This window comes from Phoenix dactylifera, chromosome 11 (genome assembly GCF_009389715.1).
Source record: "Phoenix dactylifera cultivar Barhee BC4 chromosome 11, palm_55x_up_171113_PBpolish2nd_filt_p, whole genome shotgun sequence".
Lineage (NCBI taxonomy): Eukaryota > Viridiplantae > Streptophyta > Magnoliopsida > Arecales > Arecaceae > Phoenix > Phoenix dactylifera.
The window spans coordinates 11421400-11438502 of NC_052402.1; the positions used below are offsets into that span (position 1 = coordinate 11421400).

Genomic DNA, 17103 nt, shown 5'->3' on the forward strand with positions numbered 1-17103 from the left:
GAGCACCATAGGGACAGCACCTTCCAAATTTAGCTTACTGGTCATTTATATTTTGATATCATTTTCAACAAATACCCAAATTACTGACTTTGGTTTCCCTCGGCTCTCGATAAATAATAAAGAGACGCCCAAGTGGAAAAAGCATAGTTATTGAAAGTCAAATGAAGCATACTGACGTATCAAATTTTTTGCACTTGACCAACAAAGATGGTTCAGATGACTTTACAAGCAATTTTTTGTGGTGAGAAGTATCATTCCTTGACGAAGGTGCAATCACTTGCGAGCTTCGACCTTCTTCTGTTCCTTGGCTGGCAGCATAAGAGATCAATCAGTCTCAATATGATGCACTTGGGCATGTGCAAGCATACATTTGTGTGTCAAGCAAGACAAAAATGTCAACAAAGATTCTTGCCTACAAGATGCACTTCATGGATTACACTATTTGAAGCGAATACAGGGCAACCGCCAAAGTTAAAATTACAATGGTGCATAATTGGGAAAACTAAAGTCTTGAATGAAAATAGGAGACAATGACGAACAGTATACTTGGTCCGGCCATGAGCAGTATTTTAAAACTCTAGGTATCAGATGAGTGAACAAGGGGTCTGCCTAGCACCGAGGTGCTAGTTGTGCACTGAGGCAGGTCCTTTAGGTCAAGGTAGCCCAAAAATGATAACTTAAAATATAACAATAACAATAATTAAAAAGAGAAACCTAAAAGGATAGTTAAAATCTAATAAAGGAAGATAACTTATCAAATAAGATATCGAAAGTAAATGAGAAGTATCAACTTGGTGACCTAGCACTAATTATTTATAAATCAATCTCATCCATCATACTTTTAAGCTGGGTTACTAGAAAGACTGTTTAGATAGCAAAGGCAGCCATCTTTTAAAACCATGCCCATGAGAGAACTACAATTTGCAAGTCAGTCTCTGCAAAAGAGTACAAGACTTGAAATATAGTACTGCTTGAGGAAGGATCTAAAAAATGTTGCAGTTCATTGAGGATAGATCTTGAATAAGTTTTGTAAAGCCAGTTACAAGTAGATGGGAAGAAGCTTATTGCTAATGATCATGATTATAATTTCAGTAATGATTTTAAAAAGATCATGTAACAATTTAGATATTCAAGGTGAGATTGCACTTATCGAAGCAAAAAACCACATTCCTGAAATGCATTACAATGAGACAACTGATGGTATAGACAGCATCATACCAGCCTTTTCCTCTTCTCGCTTCTTTGCAGCTTCAGCTCTTTGTTGTCGTATTAAGGTTAGACGTTCTGCATAAGATTAAAGCTAATAAGAGCCTTTATGACATATTGCAGCATAGATGGTTAATGTCAAGTGGTAAGTAAATATTCTAGTTACCAAAAGGAGGAACAAGTGTTGCCTGCATAGCAATATATGACTTTAAACTACAAGATAGCTCCTACCAAGGATGTTCTGGAGGACATGCACACTTCACACCACAGTCATGTATGCAGATACATAAACATATGCTGCACAAGAGCATACATGCATGGTGTGCCTTTAATGCTCATTTTTACCATAACTAGCATAATAATTTACCATGCCAAAATGAAGGCCATGACATCTATAATATGATTTCATCCAACTGATCATAATCTAACAAATCCATGAGACTTCAAAACCAAGATGCATTGAAGGCTCTTCATAAGTGGTCACAAATTGTTGAAACCTAAGATAGCATAGCAAATTGTATGACTTGATTCATTAGTTAAAAATAACCAAACCGTCTGCAGTACTCCGAAATCACTTTTCATCAGAAGTAGAATACAAAAAAGTGATGACAGAAACAGCCATAATATGCATACCAAGATGAAGCAGTTATCAAAACAAATTTCAAGAAGAAGTACATGCAGTAAATCCACAACAATATTGATTTTATTCAATAAGCAGAGATCTGCCAGAATTTTTGTCGGTAGATTACCAACCTAAACCCACAATTATGCTTCCTCATAAACTGCAATTGGACTATACTCCGGTTCCTCCCAATCATCAACAATTAGGTTCATTCTTTATAGCTAGAACACTCAAGAATACTAGAGATATAAGCCAAGAAAACCATCTTCAATTTCTCTATCGATCCTTCTTTTCTTTCCTTTTACTGTTTATTTGCTGTAAAGTGGCCAAATACAACATCTGGGGGAATATAGCTTTCAGCTCCCTACAATCTCTCCCCATGAGCTTCCAAGAGAAGCCAACCTCGTATTCATCTGAATAACAATTCAATAATCTACATTTGCCCACCAACCTTCTCAAATTCCCTCTCATATAGAGTACGCAAAAAACCTGAAATCTAACCAGTTTTACACGAAACTCGTACATCCATCCGTGCCACCAATTTTCATAGCCTTTTAAAGCCTCCACCATGATACTGCATCAAAAGCTCCATCAGGACAATCTGTTGGCATCCACATGTCTCACACCTAGAGTAGCCTGCTGCCCAACCTCCACATTTTATTTGCCAAGAAGGCCATGCACTCCAGGACCCTCAAACACTCTTGAGGTATTTGGTTTCTATAGTAGAATTCCCCTTTGAAGCACTTCCTTTCTAACAATCAAAAAACTCATTCAAAAATAAAATCACCTTCCTCAAAATCTTCATATTCTTAGCCTATTGTCATATCATTATCCACCTTAACCAATCACCAACAAAACCTTCTCATGCTTGAGGTCTTCCTCAGGTGTTAGAATAAGGACAAATCTAGCCCCAGTGCCCAAACCAATCCATACTTCAGGTAGGTGGGTGGATATGCTCCCATTGTGGGTCAAGCCTAAGATGGAAAAAACATCAACTGGATTTCAAGTCAGGTTGGCATTCGGTTGATGACTCAAGCAACCCAATCCAAACCCAACACAAATATTTGTAATAGGTTACCACCCTGACGTAACCTAAACTTAACACATTCTAGAATAAGGCTCCCAAACTAGACCCAGCTTACATTAAATTTCTATTACATTACAACCTAAACCTACTACAACCAAAGGATACAAGGATGTCACGGTCACTCACTACATCTTACTTGACTTGCTGACCGTGTCTCAGGTTTCTAGTTGTCATCACAGTCTGCTTGTAAAATTACAAATAATTACTTGATATTTTAATTGAAGTAGCATGAATAACAAATAGCACAGATCTTTGTGAAAAACACATAATGAAACAGAAGACTACTAGTGGTGATTTCTGCAGTTTATGGCTAGGTAACATGATGTAGAAACACAATATCTGTATTTGCCTGAACAAGTTATGTACAGTCAAAGAACAAGTAGATTGGTACGCCATCAGCATGACAAATGGTGCCCTTCAACATAACCACCAGGCAAAGAGGAAAATAAAATTATGCCAAGCTTTTATAAATTTTACCTAGATCCTTTCTAGCTTGTTCTGTTTTTCCTTGCTCCTGCAGCCTCATGTACCGCTCATGAGCTTTTTGTTTCTCTATCTCCTCCCTATAAGCAAAAAAAAAAGGTCATAAGTATAAATTGCTACAGGAAAAGAAAATAAAAAAGCATGCCTGTCATACAGTGTTTTCTTTTTGGTTTGTTTTCGAAACATAGGACACGTGGAAGCCCACACCTAATCAGGCGAGGGCAGGATCAATAAGTTAAACATCACAAAACTTGGATAAATCAACCATGCGTGGTGCTCAAGAAAGCTCATGCCAAATTTTCAAAAAGATCTTTAAGAAATTACCATTCATTTGATGCCTAGTTTTCAAAGACTATATTCACTGCTAAAATCACGTTGGAAACCACAAAGAAAAGTCATTGATACCAATATACTAAATTGATAAAACCTAAGCAGGATTTAAAGCTAAAATGAATTTACAGCATTTTGACAGACAATAACTGTTCTCCAGACAAAAGGATGGGGGGACAAATGAACACATTTCTAATATCCAGGGAATGCTAATGTAGAATGGCAGTTATACATAACCTTTTGAATTAAGCTGAATCTATTTTCCCCTTCTTATTCTATGGATTCCATTAGCTTAGTTTGAGTCCATCTCAGCGGTGCAGCTCTATCAAATCTTTATTCGAGTAAAGCTCCACTAACCAACATCTTATTGTTTGATCTACAATATTTAATTCTACCCGGCTCTTTGTTTCAAAAAAAAATTGTCTTGGTTTAGTCCTTACAATTTTCTACATTATTTGAACTATATTACTATTGTAACTTATACCATATTTCTGATCATACATATTTGTAAGATGAATCAGGATATGGTATATTGCCATAGAGAAAGGGTTAACGTTCATGAAGTGGAAGGTTGGAGACACATCAAACATTTCCAAGCAAGAATAAGAGCTTGTTTTCTTATGATTAAAGACAAACATGCTCCATAGTAACTCAGCCCATCATTAGTACTAATTCGATATTAATCAAAGTTCCAAACCTGATAATGATTATCATAATACATGGTACTAGATTACCTGGTCACTTCAATTTTTTGGTGGCTTCTTTCTAGTTTCTGGTTTTCACAAGACTCCAACACTTTCAACTCCATTTCTTTTTATGTTATTCTTTTTCGTCACAAGTCAGGGGCTGCAATTTTTGGTTTTGGTATTATGCAACGGAGCTTTCAACAGATCTTAAGGTATCAAGCGACAGGCGATTACATTGTAATTCACTACAATGGCCCCTGCAAGTCTTTGTATAGTACAGATTATCAATTTGTCTTAATCATTTGTTTAATTTGTCAACTTTAATTTTTTATAAAGCTTATCATATATGAGAAAACAATCCAAAAATTATAGGGTCTCAAAAACAAAAACCAAAAACAGAGAATTATGATCCAGTTCTTTGCACTCTCATTGTTTATTTTGTACCTTTATGCTATGGAGCTATTATTATAGAGAGTCACTCCAATTTTCTACTTATCAGAGGTAAATTTCTCGCCAAAGGTGTTTCAGGCCAATTTGCTATCTTAAATAAGGAAACTATGTGACAGCTCATTCTTAATTTTCTCAAGAGCGTGCCACCTATTATGCAAACTCCATTTATTTTTCTTCTGCTTTTGTTGATTGAAGTACTAAGAATTCTCCAAGTTCGAAGTTCATTCTTCTATTTTTATGATATTTCACAGATGAATGCAGGAAATTGAGAAATCTATACATGATTAGCATACATTTAACGCTCCACATATGATCAGGATATACTTACACCATAAATTGAAAGAGAATAAATAATCTCAGGCATTGTTTGTAATTCCTATGACATAACATTATCATTGGAGGAGACTGCTACTTCAAAATACTTGTTACAGTTCTATTACTAATGATCCATTAATTAGTTGTTGATTAGTCTAATTCACCTTGATCACTTATACTGAACTTTTGAACTTCTTATCATGGATTTCAGTGACAATTGGCACATATGCATCACTAATTGGCACAGTATTGCAGCAGTGATGCATCTGTGCCAGTGCCTTTCCAACACATTACACTAGCATGAAACCAGCTCAGTGCAAGCGCCCAACATGTTATCATGCCAACACTTGCCAGAATTTGTTGGTTGCTAAGAAAGTAAGAGAACGGAGGGGGATCTTCAAAGATTGAGGAGAAAATAAAGGGCCAAAAACTTCTCTAAGGGGCTTAAAATGTTTTCCCCTTTTGGGGCAGCAGTTTTCGGAGAAATAGTAAAGAGCAAGTAGAATATGATAACCCAGCTTTACTTAATCAGTTACTCTAAAGCTTTCTCTACAAGTTACTCTACTAAAAAAAAAACTATACAAATTTTTTTAATTTGCTTTCATCTTTATAAAAATTTTGACTACCATAGAGGGTCTTTATGACGATAAACATAGATGGGCTAGTTTACAGGTGCACAACAGCAATTGTTCGTTAGGTAATGAGAAGCAAGGTTTTATGTAATTCAAAAAATAAGCTTAGGCCACTTTTAACCTTAGGCATTCAAGTCCTATTCACTCTGTAATTCAAAACATTTACATGAATGATAAGTTAATATTTGAATTGCATGTCCTGACTAGAACAAAAGAGACTCCAACTAATATCAGCAATCTTCTACAGTACCTATTGGTAATCGCTAGCTATGACTAAAAGTATGAAAACATATCATACTGAGTATTACTACATTGCATTGAAACTTAAATCACATCAAACATAACTAAATAAAGCAAAATGAAAGAAACAAAACTCAGAAAAAAAGTAATGCTATATCCACCAATTATATAGACAGATATAACTATCAGATTTCATGAAAATAATAGTCCTCAAGAGGATACACGAGTAGCTTCTTCAACACACCTTTCACGCCTTGAGAGTTCAGTTGTCTTCTCCAACTGCATGTCAGTTTAAAAATATGCATGTCAGATTTACATAGAATTGATAAACTAGTGCCAAAATTGTTGTAAGTACATCTTTACATATAGGCAAAAACAAAAAGCAAGTGTCATTTAAATAGAACCATAGGCATTATGTCGAGAATATTATTTTCGACTATAAATTGATTTTATTAAAAAATTATGCCCATGTATAGGATGGAGACTGGGAGTTGCAATTTCTGACACAAACATGCCAACCTGCCTGAAATAAACTAGTTTGGGTAAGGTTTATTTTTTCTGGAATAAAAAATTGGGTTTGGGTAACAGACAAACCCCATTATAAATGGGTCGTATTCGAGTTTGTCCCTGAGACTCCTCAGGTCACCATGGGTTGGAAAGACCCTCAAAACCCAATCCTAGGCTTCTAGGATAGAAGTGATACCGAACTAGGCCATGGGCTAGTCAAAGCATGGTACGGATGATTAGAAAGGTCATGCAATTAATGGTCAAGGGAAAAAAAATACTAACAACATTTACAGGATTCATCATGTTATCTTTTCCACTTTATTCTCAACTCTTTGTCACTTCATCTAGATGCCCAGAAAATATCCCCTCTTCTTGCCCCTTCTGCATTCTCATTTTTTAAGGTATTTAAATGAGAAATGAAGCCCTAATTGGGTTGGCATCTCAACCATAGGTCCATATAAAATAAATGAGTTGACGCTTTTTAACCCAACACAAATCCAACTAAACCCCGCCCATTGCCACCCCATCACTTAAAAAAATCAGATATTTGTGACCTTTGGAAATGACATGGCTAGAAGACATCTTCCACTACTATAGTATTAATGTGTACTCCGGGAGCTGCTTGCCTGCTTCTCCATTCTCCAAGTTCCACTCCATAATGAGAGCTAGTCTTGCGAGTTCGACGCTCCCTAGCTTTCTGCTTTTCCATCCCCCCCCCCTCTCTCTCTCTCTCTCACAAACACACACACACACAAACACAAACACATACCATCCGCTTCTGTTAGCGATTTCTCTCTCCCGTCCAACCCTTCTTTCGCCTCATTCCACCAAAAAGGCATGTGCATAACATGTGATATTAATTATAAAATTGGAGGCATTGTGCCTCCAACACCCTCATTTACAAGATTCTGAAAATTAGGTACGGTCTCTAGATTGACATGAAGACCCACCCCGTACAATGAATTACATCACACAATAACCATGATATCAAAATCCTCCAAATGCAATCCCCCCCACCCCCCCACCCTTTTGGTAGTGTCCACTGAGTACTCTAATACTCCATTGTACTTTATCAAGCATGCACAGAGCAAAAGAATCAGATATTTCTCTATTTCAGGTGTTACAAAGTGAAGAAAGCAAGTCAACAATCTAATGCAGCTTAATCATTCTAAGTTTCCTCCTCATTTCATTGATAAATAGAAAATCCGAAAAGACAGCATGAATTCATAAGGTTGGAAAGAAAAGAAGCATAAGACCACTCACAGAGGGGAATATCACAGATGCATATTTCTAGGATATATAGAATACATGTCATATTAATCAGTCAATTTGAACCAAAACGTCTTTAAAAGATGGGATTTGCATTATCTTGTACTTCAATCACTGCTTGTTGTGAAAAATATACAACTATACTCTGATGCATATTTTAACTGAACCTTGAGAACTTCAGCATATCCAGAACATGGGGAAAGAATTAGTCAATGATAAAAAAAAAAGTTTGAAAAATTTCATATGCCAGAAAGAAGCATTGCATAAGAAATTAAAATCTGAGAAGAAACTGTCCTACTTACATCAGCTTCTCTAGCTTTCGTAGTCTTTGGTTTTACCAAGTTTGGATTCTCAATCTGAATAATGCCCTCGATGCCTTTCCTTCTCTGTCATCATTAAAAAGCAGTTGAAAACAAGTATTATAATTCAAATAGGATAAATACATAAAATTAAATCATATAATAGATATTTAATATAGCAGACAATGCATGGCAGCAGCAATAAACATGATGATCACGAGAGGTCACTACCTCGGTCTCTTCTCCAGAATCATCTTCAGCTTCCTCTTCAGTTTCCTCTTCTTTGTCTTCAGCCTCCTCCTGAATGAGAATATTAAACAAATGATTTGCACTCGATGTACAGGATCCAACAACCAGAGAATAGGAAATGCTATACCATTTATAACCACTAAAAATTTACAAGAAATTTTGTGAAAAGCAACATAGGTGTGCAAGTAATTTGTTGAACTACTTCAACAAGTCTACGCGTGAGGTATCCTACAGTCAAGTGAATATAGAATTAAGAAAATCATATTTAACAAGAGATCATCAAGCATATGGTTGCTTATCTACAAGCTCACTTTCCAAATGAGTCATCCTACACTTTCTTCAATTGGATGACAGATCCTTCATCATATGCTGTTAAAACTCTCATAAGATCTCACAACTAATTACTGAAAACATCTCTCCTAGCAATTTCATCAGTCAAATTATTTCACAGCTCTTTCCTGCAATCAGACCTTCGCTATATAGCTTGGAAAGCCTTCAATTGTTAAAAGCATCCAAGTTTGGACTAATGAATGCCGAAGGTTCAGCATGGTTCAGGACGTATCGAACCAGACCAGTCGATTACTGGCACGGATCAGCCAATCGGTTCAGGTTATAAGATACGGCCCGTTCCAAGCTCCCATTCGAAGCCCTAATGTTCGAAGCAGCTCCTATTCGAAGCTCCTATGCATCCTCTCCGTCGCTCAGTCCCCTCCATCCCTATCGAGTGCCGATTCCATCTCCTTCACCCATGTAAGTGAGTCTCTCTCTTTTGCCCTCTCTCTCTTCTCCCCTCTCTCTCGATCCCTGTCGCCAAATCTGAAGGGGTGATGACTTGAAGCTCCTCGGCCACTCTCTCTCACTCCCTCTCCTTCTCTCTCTCCTCTCTCTCATCCTCCCTCTCCTCCCGCCCTCCCTCTCCCTGTTTTGGTATGCTCCGGCACGGTATGGTACAAAACCATACCATATTAAACTAGTTGCCGGCCAGTACGACCCTAGTACTAGTTCGACAAGCCTTGTTTCAAACCAAGTCAAATTTTGCTGTATAATCAACCAAGGTCTATTGCATAATCATTGACAAAGAATTATGCAGACCATCAATATTGGCATTGCAAGCAAAATTGACTTTGGAAGATGGGAGTATGACATGTGAAAAGAATTGATAAGAACTGCTACACCATCAGCTACTTTTGCCTGGAACAGGAACTTATTTGGGACCACATCCCCTACATGGCCAATTGAGTGTTGGGATTTTATTGTGAGGTGAGAAGAAGAGAGAGTGGACTTTTCATGGAATATATCAGAAGGCAATGTTCCTTTTGATTTCTGTTGTCATTGACACCTTTTTCCCTTGGCTCATAGGAGGGGTTGACACAAAATTGCTGGCATTGGAGTGATCAACCTTTTCAGCATAGTCAAAAACTTGGCATTGGGGAATATTATTCATCAGGGATTAAAGATTCACAATTTCAAAAAATCAAAAAGAAGAATTTCTTAAAAGTTTTAAAATAGTCCAGATAATAATAAATCTGGACCAAAAATAAAAACAAAGAACACAAGATTGTTGACATATTTATACATTTAGTGACAGATACAGGAGAGGCAAGAATAACGAGCAATAGCAAAAGTACAATCACTGCCAATAACAAATAGCATCATAATTTCTAATCCACTATATTTCTTGGATTAATCATGAATGATGAAAAGTCACAAAATTTGATAATAATTGAATATTTCATGATTAATTGGATAATCCTGCAATAGTTTGGAGAATCATTTATCCAACAATGGCAAGGACAATTCAAGAAACTTTCAGAGAATATCATTACTATGTTCTAAAGACTTTAGGGCAGCAAAAATTCAAGCAATTTAGGGCACTGTTTAGCCATATCCAACTTTGACATTTGTATGCAGATTTGTAGCTCAAAAGATCTTCACATATCAAGGTCTTTCCTGGTCAATTATTTTAAGGAAAAGTTTCATATCTAATGTATCTCAGAAAGGGGACAGAGCAGTGTGATTGTGAAATGAAGTCAGTTCCCAGTTACTTGTTTCATGTTTGATGATTGGTTTCTTTCTCTATAATTTGCAAGTAACAAAGAGGCCTTTGAACTGTTTGTCTTCTTCCAGGATAATTAGGAAACATTTTCACTAGTACACACTGGCCGACATATAACTTTCTAATCAAGAATAATAAAGCGGGAAATTAGATGCAATCATCAAAAATAGAAGAGAGAAAATTGGTCCAAATATACAATTAAAATGATGGTGGTGGTGGTGGTAGTGGTGGTAGTGATGAACTTCTTTGATAGGTTTTAACATAGGTATGCAGTTGTAGTAAACACCTGCCCAGCCACCAAAAAAAAAAAAAAAAAAAAAGCTAAAAGGGGGGCTCCAGAGCTAAGCACCAGTGTTGCTGATGTCAAAAGAAAACAGCCACTAAAACAATTATTATATGCCTTCTCATAGAAGTGTTCACAAGATATGTGATTCTAGCTTTTATTAGGGGAAAAAGTGCTAACCGCTTTAAAGGTGCGAGGACGAGCTGAGGTACCAGCAACTGCAATAGATATGAAAAGCATAACAAATTAGAAGAGTGTACATTTTTTTGCTACAATCACAACATAGAAAGCAATATTTTAGAGTTTGAACATAAAGAATTGTAACTTCAACTCCATCTACATGATATGTTGAATACTTTCAAGGATTTATATGATATTATTTTAGTTTTCATAGACCATCCAAAAATTATTGACCTCATATACACAAGTATAGTGACCATCTCTTAAACAGCAATGATTTTTTTTGTCTTGTATTTTATGGCCAAGGGACAAAAGCTACTAGATTTAACACAAAAGTCAGTATAAAACAAATGCACCAGCAATATCCCATGAACCATAACCATAACCAATACAGTGGAATGAAAATTGTTGCTCATCACTTAAAAGCCAGAAAGACAGTAAAGTAATTTGACATCATGACAATCTCCTGTTATATTCTATTAAGAAGAAGATTCTTGTCCATAAGCACATCATTAGAAAAAAATAAGAAAAATGACAATATCAGCACCAAACAAGAGGGAGGAAGGGAGGGACGGGGTAAGAAAGAGAGAGAGAGAGAGAGAGGCACTATGACAAGAAGCAAAAAAAAAGGATTTATATACTAAAGCAATTATAACTAGCAAATCAATGTAATTAAAGACAAAAAAATACAATAAATATATGATCATTCTACATTGATGTCATATAGTATCAAGTGGAGAGAATTGAAACATGAAAATAAGCAAGTTATGATGAAATTTTCTAAAAGAAAATTTCAAGTCCAAAATATCATGCAAAAGATGTTGCTGGACATTAAAGAATGGCAATTTCAGAGACAAGCCATGTCTCAAGATCAGTATCTCCACAAACCAAAGAAATACATAGCCATCGCCAAGGTTTTTAAGTTGTAAACAATACTACCATGAGTCAATCACAGCTTGAGTAAAATCGAAAGCTATCTGAGTCATCAAGAGGCTAACTGCTCCTGACTGTCAGATGGCTCATGTAGCGCCTACTTATGAAACACTCATTTTTTATATTGAAAGCAATCTTACACAAGTCATCATAAGTCAATCTTTCAATAATAGCACCATATAGAGAAAAGATACTTTGACAGGCCACTTACACTAACTAGGGTTTCTGCAAATTTATTTCCCTTTCTTAATTTTTATGCAATTTTTAGTATCTGTTACAGCTTTAACTTTATTAAGTCTTTAAAGAGTTGAAATTACATCTTTTAACACCTTGTTAGAAGCATGAGATCAAAAAACGAACAGTTTTAATTACAGTAAGAGTCACGATATGATGGAGATTAGGCTGAGGAGGATCCATATTTGCCCTAGTTTTATGGCATGCTAATTAGAATGTTTCAAAGTAGAAAGTTAAATGAGTTGAGTCAGATGTTTATGTAGAAGTTTTTTTTGGCAGCAATTAACACAGCCCTAGAATCAATACAACCAGTAGAGTCTGAAAACAAGAGATCATAGAAGTGCGTAGGGATGGATACATAGGAGTCCTAGATCACAGAGCCCACATGGTTAGCAACATACAAGTCTACCCAGTTTGCAGCACCATCAGCCTCTCCAAAGATATGACTAGCCTCAAAGGATGCCAGAGATGAACTCATTCTCCAAATATCTAAAAAGAGAGGATAAACACCCTCAATCTGGGTCACACGCCATGATATCCAACAGATTACAATCTTGGAGTCCCCCTCTGGTACAATATTGTTGGCCCTCAAAAGGCCAGTTGCCTAGCCCAGTCCCGCTTGTGCCCCTCTCAATTCGACTAACAGCACAGTAATATCATATATATGAGTACCACCTTTGAAGATGAACAACTCTATTGGGAAATTCTTTATTTTTATTCTATTTATGCCAATGTCTTCCCATCTCAATGTTTCTTTATAACTACAAATTCATGATGCTCAGAATATGCTTATCTCCACAAATCTCTTGTGTACCACTAGTTAATGCCACCATGACTCCACTTAAATCATCTTTACGAAAACAAAATCTAAGCATATTAAGTTTTGCATCAAAATATCTAAACAATGATCACAATACTTGATGAGTGAAATACAAACACAGGGAGCGAGGCCAGGAAGTGAAGGGAAAAGGCAATGTGGCAACTAAAATTATGAGGACCATCAAAATAGCAATGACAACTCAAGATAGGCAATCTTGGGAAGTTTAATAAGGAGGAAGTCTATTTTCACAAGGACAAAAAAGAGAGAGAAAGTAAAAGAAACCACAGAATTGTAGTAGCAAAATAGATCTCAATGGCATGCTTGCTATGATGATGCTCATAAAATTTGAGAACCACCATCTTATTTCTTAGTTGGACCATTAATTATTTGTGGTTGGATCACAAACAGCACCTCCTATGCCAATCTACACCAAAGAACAAAGTCCTAAGCTAGATAATCAAGGAGCCAATTAAATCATTCCCAGTCATAAATAGAATATAGTTCCGTCCATATAAGATGGTAATAACAACATAGTATGAAAGATAAACCATTGAAACTAATTGATTGCTAGGATTCTAATCATTCCTAAACAAGAGGAGTCCAGGTCATTGTTTCCAAAAGAAAAAAAATTATTGTAATCCACAACTAGATGGTTTTCTTAGCAAGAGGTCCATGTTTTAGCTTGAAATATGATTATTAATTCACTGTTTATTTTCTTACCGAGGATGCCACACATGTTTTGGAATCTCCAAAAACTCATCCATATTCCTGATTCCCAAGTGCTTTATTGTTCTAAAGTATTTCGAGATATCCAGTTTCTAGCACCAGCACCCAGAACCACTATCGCAGCCACATCTGCTCCAAGTAATTAAACTCAAAATTAACCTAATGAGTTCTTCTGTTAAATTATTGGCAATCATGATGTAATTACAGAACAAGAATCTTGATATATGGAGCAGAGTGATCATGCTGTAATTACAGATTGCAAGAATCTGTCTTGATATGTGGAAATGAGTGATCATGATGCAATTATAGAATCACGAGAATCTTTCTCGACACATGGAGAAAAGGAACTCTAAAACTCTTTCTTACAAGGCCTATTTAGAAAGTATTTTTCTTCATTTTTAAGATTAGTTTGCAAGAGTCTTTTATTAGTTCATATTATAATTGAAGAGACTATGGAGTCCCTAAAAACGGGTTTTCAGTTCACTTTTGGTTATATAATACTGCTTCCTAGAACACTAAATTTTATTTGTTTAAAAAGAAATACAGTTACAATTCATTGTCTTTCTCCTTGTGGAGAATATTTCACTTCCTCACTCCCTTGAGTCCTTCTCTCCCTTCTAAGAGAAATTCAAAAATTCTTTTTGAAGATGTGAGTGCATGTCTTCACTCCCTTCTATGTAAACCACCTCTTATTTCTATGTTAAGACTGTACTAAGGTCACAAAGGCATCTAGGCCCTCAAGTGCCGTTGCTCTTGATTATGGATTCCAAACTTCCTTCACATTTCACCTTACTGATTAATATTTCAAAACCTAAAGAGCACCAAGTCTCCCACATTGACCAAACCCACCTGTATTCCTTGGTTAAAAAAATTACTGCCTAAATCTACAATCATGTCTTTTACGCTCCAATGTCTATTAAATTCAGCAAAATATAGCAACTGCCAAGATCAGGATCTCAAAACGTGGCATGATATGAATCAGTGTCAGTCGAAATACTGCTCTGTCAAAAATAATTTTTTACAACGCAAAATCAAGCCCTTGCCTTAACGACCACATCACAATTCACAAAGCTATCTATACTCCAACAGCGAGCTCCTTTGCTCATAGTCCCAAGAACCTCCTAAAATACCCTTTCATGCACCGCTCCCACCTACCCCAAAATTTCAGCTGAGTCCAAGAGATATGCACCCCCGATCTCCATCAAGAATTACCAAAAATAGTGCATCGCGCTGGTATATCCAGCTATGTATACTAAACTGCAGCGCAAGTAGTAAATTGAAGTCTGCAATCAGATCAAACTACGACTATTTAGAATAAATTCAAACACTATCTAGCGAGAAAGATTGCGAGCTGATGTATAGATCCAACAAAAGAACAAATCTACAAAACCCTAAGGGAATAATATAAAGAACAAATCTACAAAGAAACCGGTTCACGTGCGGCGATCGAAAGCAAAAGAAGACTTACTCATCTCTTCAGGGGTGGAGAAGTTCCTGCGTCCCGTAGGCTTGCCCTTAAACTTCCCCCTGCCCATGATCAAGACGCACGATTGAAGACGAGAAGGACGATGAAGGCTTCGCCAATCGATCTCTGGAGGCGATGGAAAGCGAACAGCTCTCTCTCCCTCTCTCTCTCTCTCGTCGCCTCGGCCTCCCAAACCCTACACCCCTCCACCCGTCTCTTTTTTATCTTCCCTCCTGCGGATTTTACCAAAATCTAATCTAACTGCGATTTCTTCACCTGGTTGGAATATTTATTACCTCGAAAATGGAGACATATAAATAGGGCAAGGCTCGTTGGTTATGGTTATTACTGAGGTAAAAGGGCAATTTATAAACAAGAAGAGATCAGGCAGCCTGAGGCCAATGATTTGGGCCAAGTCCAGATCTTTTAAGTCTCAAGTTTGTTTAAATGGAATGGCAGCCTGACCCAGGCCCAACTAAAAGCCCAAACTGAAAAGAGGTCATGTTTTAATTATAGTGCAACACATATTCCCTTGTCCCCCATTGCTCATGCTGCTTATACCATGGTAATGGTCTAGGATGGTCACCATGAGCTGAGATTAGCCTTATATTAATGGGAAAATTTCACAAATATTATCGAGTCTAGTATCTGAAGAAAGCTTAGTTGCTAATATATGTGTTTGAATTCATATTGTAGTTGACACATGCACAAATTTCACAAACATCCTAGAACTTCCTGTCTTCTTCCCATCATATTGCTTTAGTTCATTCAGCATTGCTACCTCCGATGTCTCCGCCGTCATCATCACTTCTCCCCTCAACCATTTCCTTCTGAGTCCCGAGATTTCGATGACGTAAAATTATCTAAGTGATGCTATATCATACTATTTTTCATCTTCATCATTAATATTATTGTTATTGTTTTGGATAAGTCAAATGTGCTGCTATTGTCTGCTGATGATGAGTTGTTTGGCTGTGTTCATTTGCTTTCTCGAAATAATGATTTGCTGCTGGTTGGAATCACTTCAACTCTGTCAGAATACCAATTTTTTAATTTGTACTATGAATTAGAATCAAACTTTGGTGGAAATTTAATACTACATGGCAGCAGTTTCATGTATGATGAAAGTAACCTTCGTGTAGTTATTGGATCATCATATGCACCAAATAGTTGCAACTTTACTGCTGTGTTAACTCATGGGGTAAGATAGCATGCAAGATTGAGGTCATTTCATGGCACTACCAATTTGTCTTTATCATAAACTCCTGAAATTAGGATAAAGGAATCAGGAAGATGACCTTTCCATGGTGCTCAAGTTTCAGCTTCAATAAGCTATGCCATGCGCATTCTTGAACCAAGAAATACGAAATGTTCTCTCTTATTGGCCAAGCACTTTGCCCCTGTGGTTTCGTTCATGTTGAGGATGCCCGAGCTGCAATGTTTATATACAACAAACACAGAAGAGAATGGGAAAAGAGTGAAAAGAAGAAGTTCAGGTTAAAAAGAAGCTCAAGAACAGGTGCAAGAACAAATCTAATGCATCCTCAAAACCCGATCTTTCCATTATAGCGATGGAAAATTGGCTTCTGGTAGTAGTAGGTCTAGGAGAGCCGACACGTATGTTCAAAGTACCCACATTTCACTTCTCTCTTTTGATATTGCAATGGTAAGTGTTCTTTCGAGGGTTTTGCAGTGATATAATCCTGAACTCTCGTTCTTCAGAAGAAGAATGAGATGGACGTTGTGGCTCCTGCTGCATGGTTGCTGGAAGTTGGCATGTAAATTTATCTGCTTTCCTGGAAAGTTTCCAGTTGGAGGTTCTTTTCGCTGTGCACAGTTCAGTGTGAGCATGCTTTGCAATATGTTTATGTTCTATCTTGATTTTGTACTCTTTAAAGAACAGCAGTTTTGTGTCTTTTTTTTTATATGATCAGCAACATGAGACCTTAATGCTTACAGTTTGTTGCATATTTTAAATGTTTCATCTGGTTACGGTGGCTGATGCTGTATGCTAGAAATGAATCTCTCCTA

General features: G+C 36.7%; 1 protein-coding gene across 1 annotated transcript; it reads right to left on the reverse strand.

The window, feature by feature from the left end:
- Positions 1 to 19: 19 nt before the first annotated feature.
- On the reverse strand, positions 20 to 15378 carry LOC103713213 (28 kDa heat- and acid-stable phosphoprotein). Its single transcript, XM_008800061.4, has 8 exons — positions 15076 to 15378; positions 10895 to 10932; positions 8358 to 8426; positions 8130 to 8213; positions 6296 to 6330; positions 3393 to 3478; positions 1219 to 1284; positions 20 to 308 (listed from the first exon to the last, which is right to left on the reverse strand). The coding sequence occupies exons 1-8, from the start codon at positions 15140 to 15142 to the stop codon at positions 274 to 276; spliced, it is 480 nt and encodes a 159-aa protein (XP_008798283.1). The 5' UTR covers positions 15143 to 15378; the 3' UTR covers positions 20 to 273.
- Positions 15379 to 17103: the final 1725 nt, after the last annotated feature.

Excerpts from the sequence above, each read along its gene's own strand:
- LOC103713213 (XM_008800061.4), bottom strand. The coding sequence starts at position 15,142 with ATGGGCAGGGGGAAGTTTAAGGGCAAGCCTACGGGACGCAGGAACTTC. Across the intron at positions 10,933-15,075 it reads CTCCACCCCTGAAGAGATGA|TTGCTGGTACCTCAGCTCGT; the intron begins GTAAGTCTTCTT and ends TATCTATTGCAG. Across the intron at positions 8,214-8,357 it reads ATTCTGGAGAAGAGACCGAG|AGAAGGAAAGGCATCGAGGG; the intron begins GTAGTGACCTCT and ends TAATGATGACAG.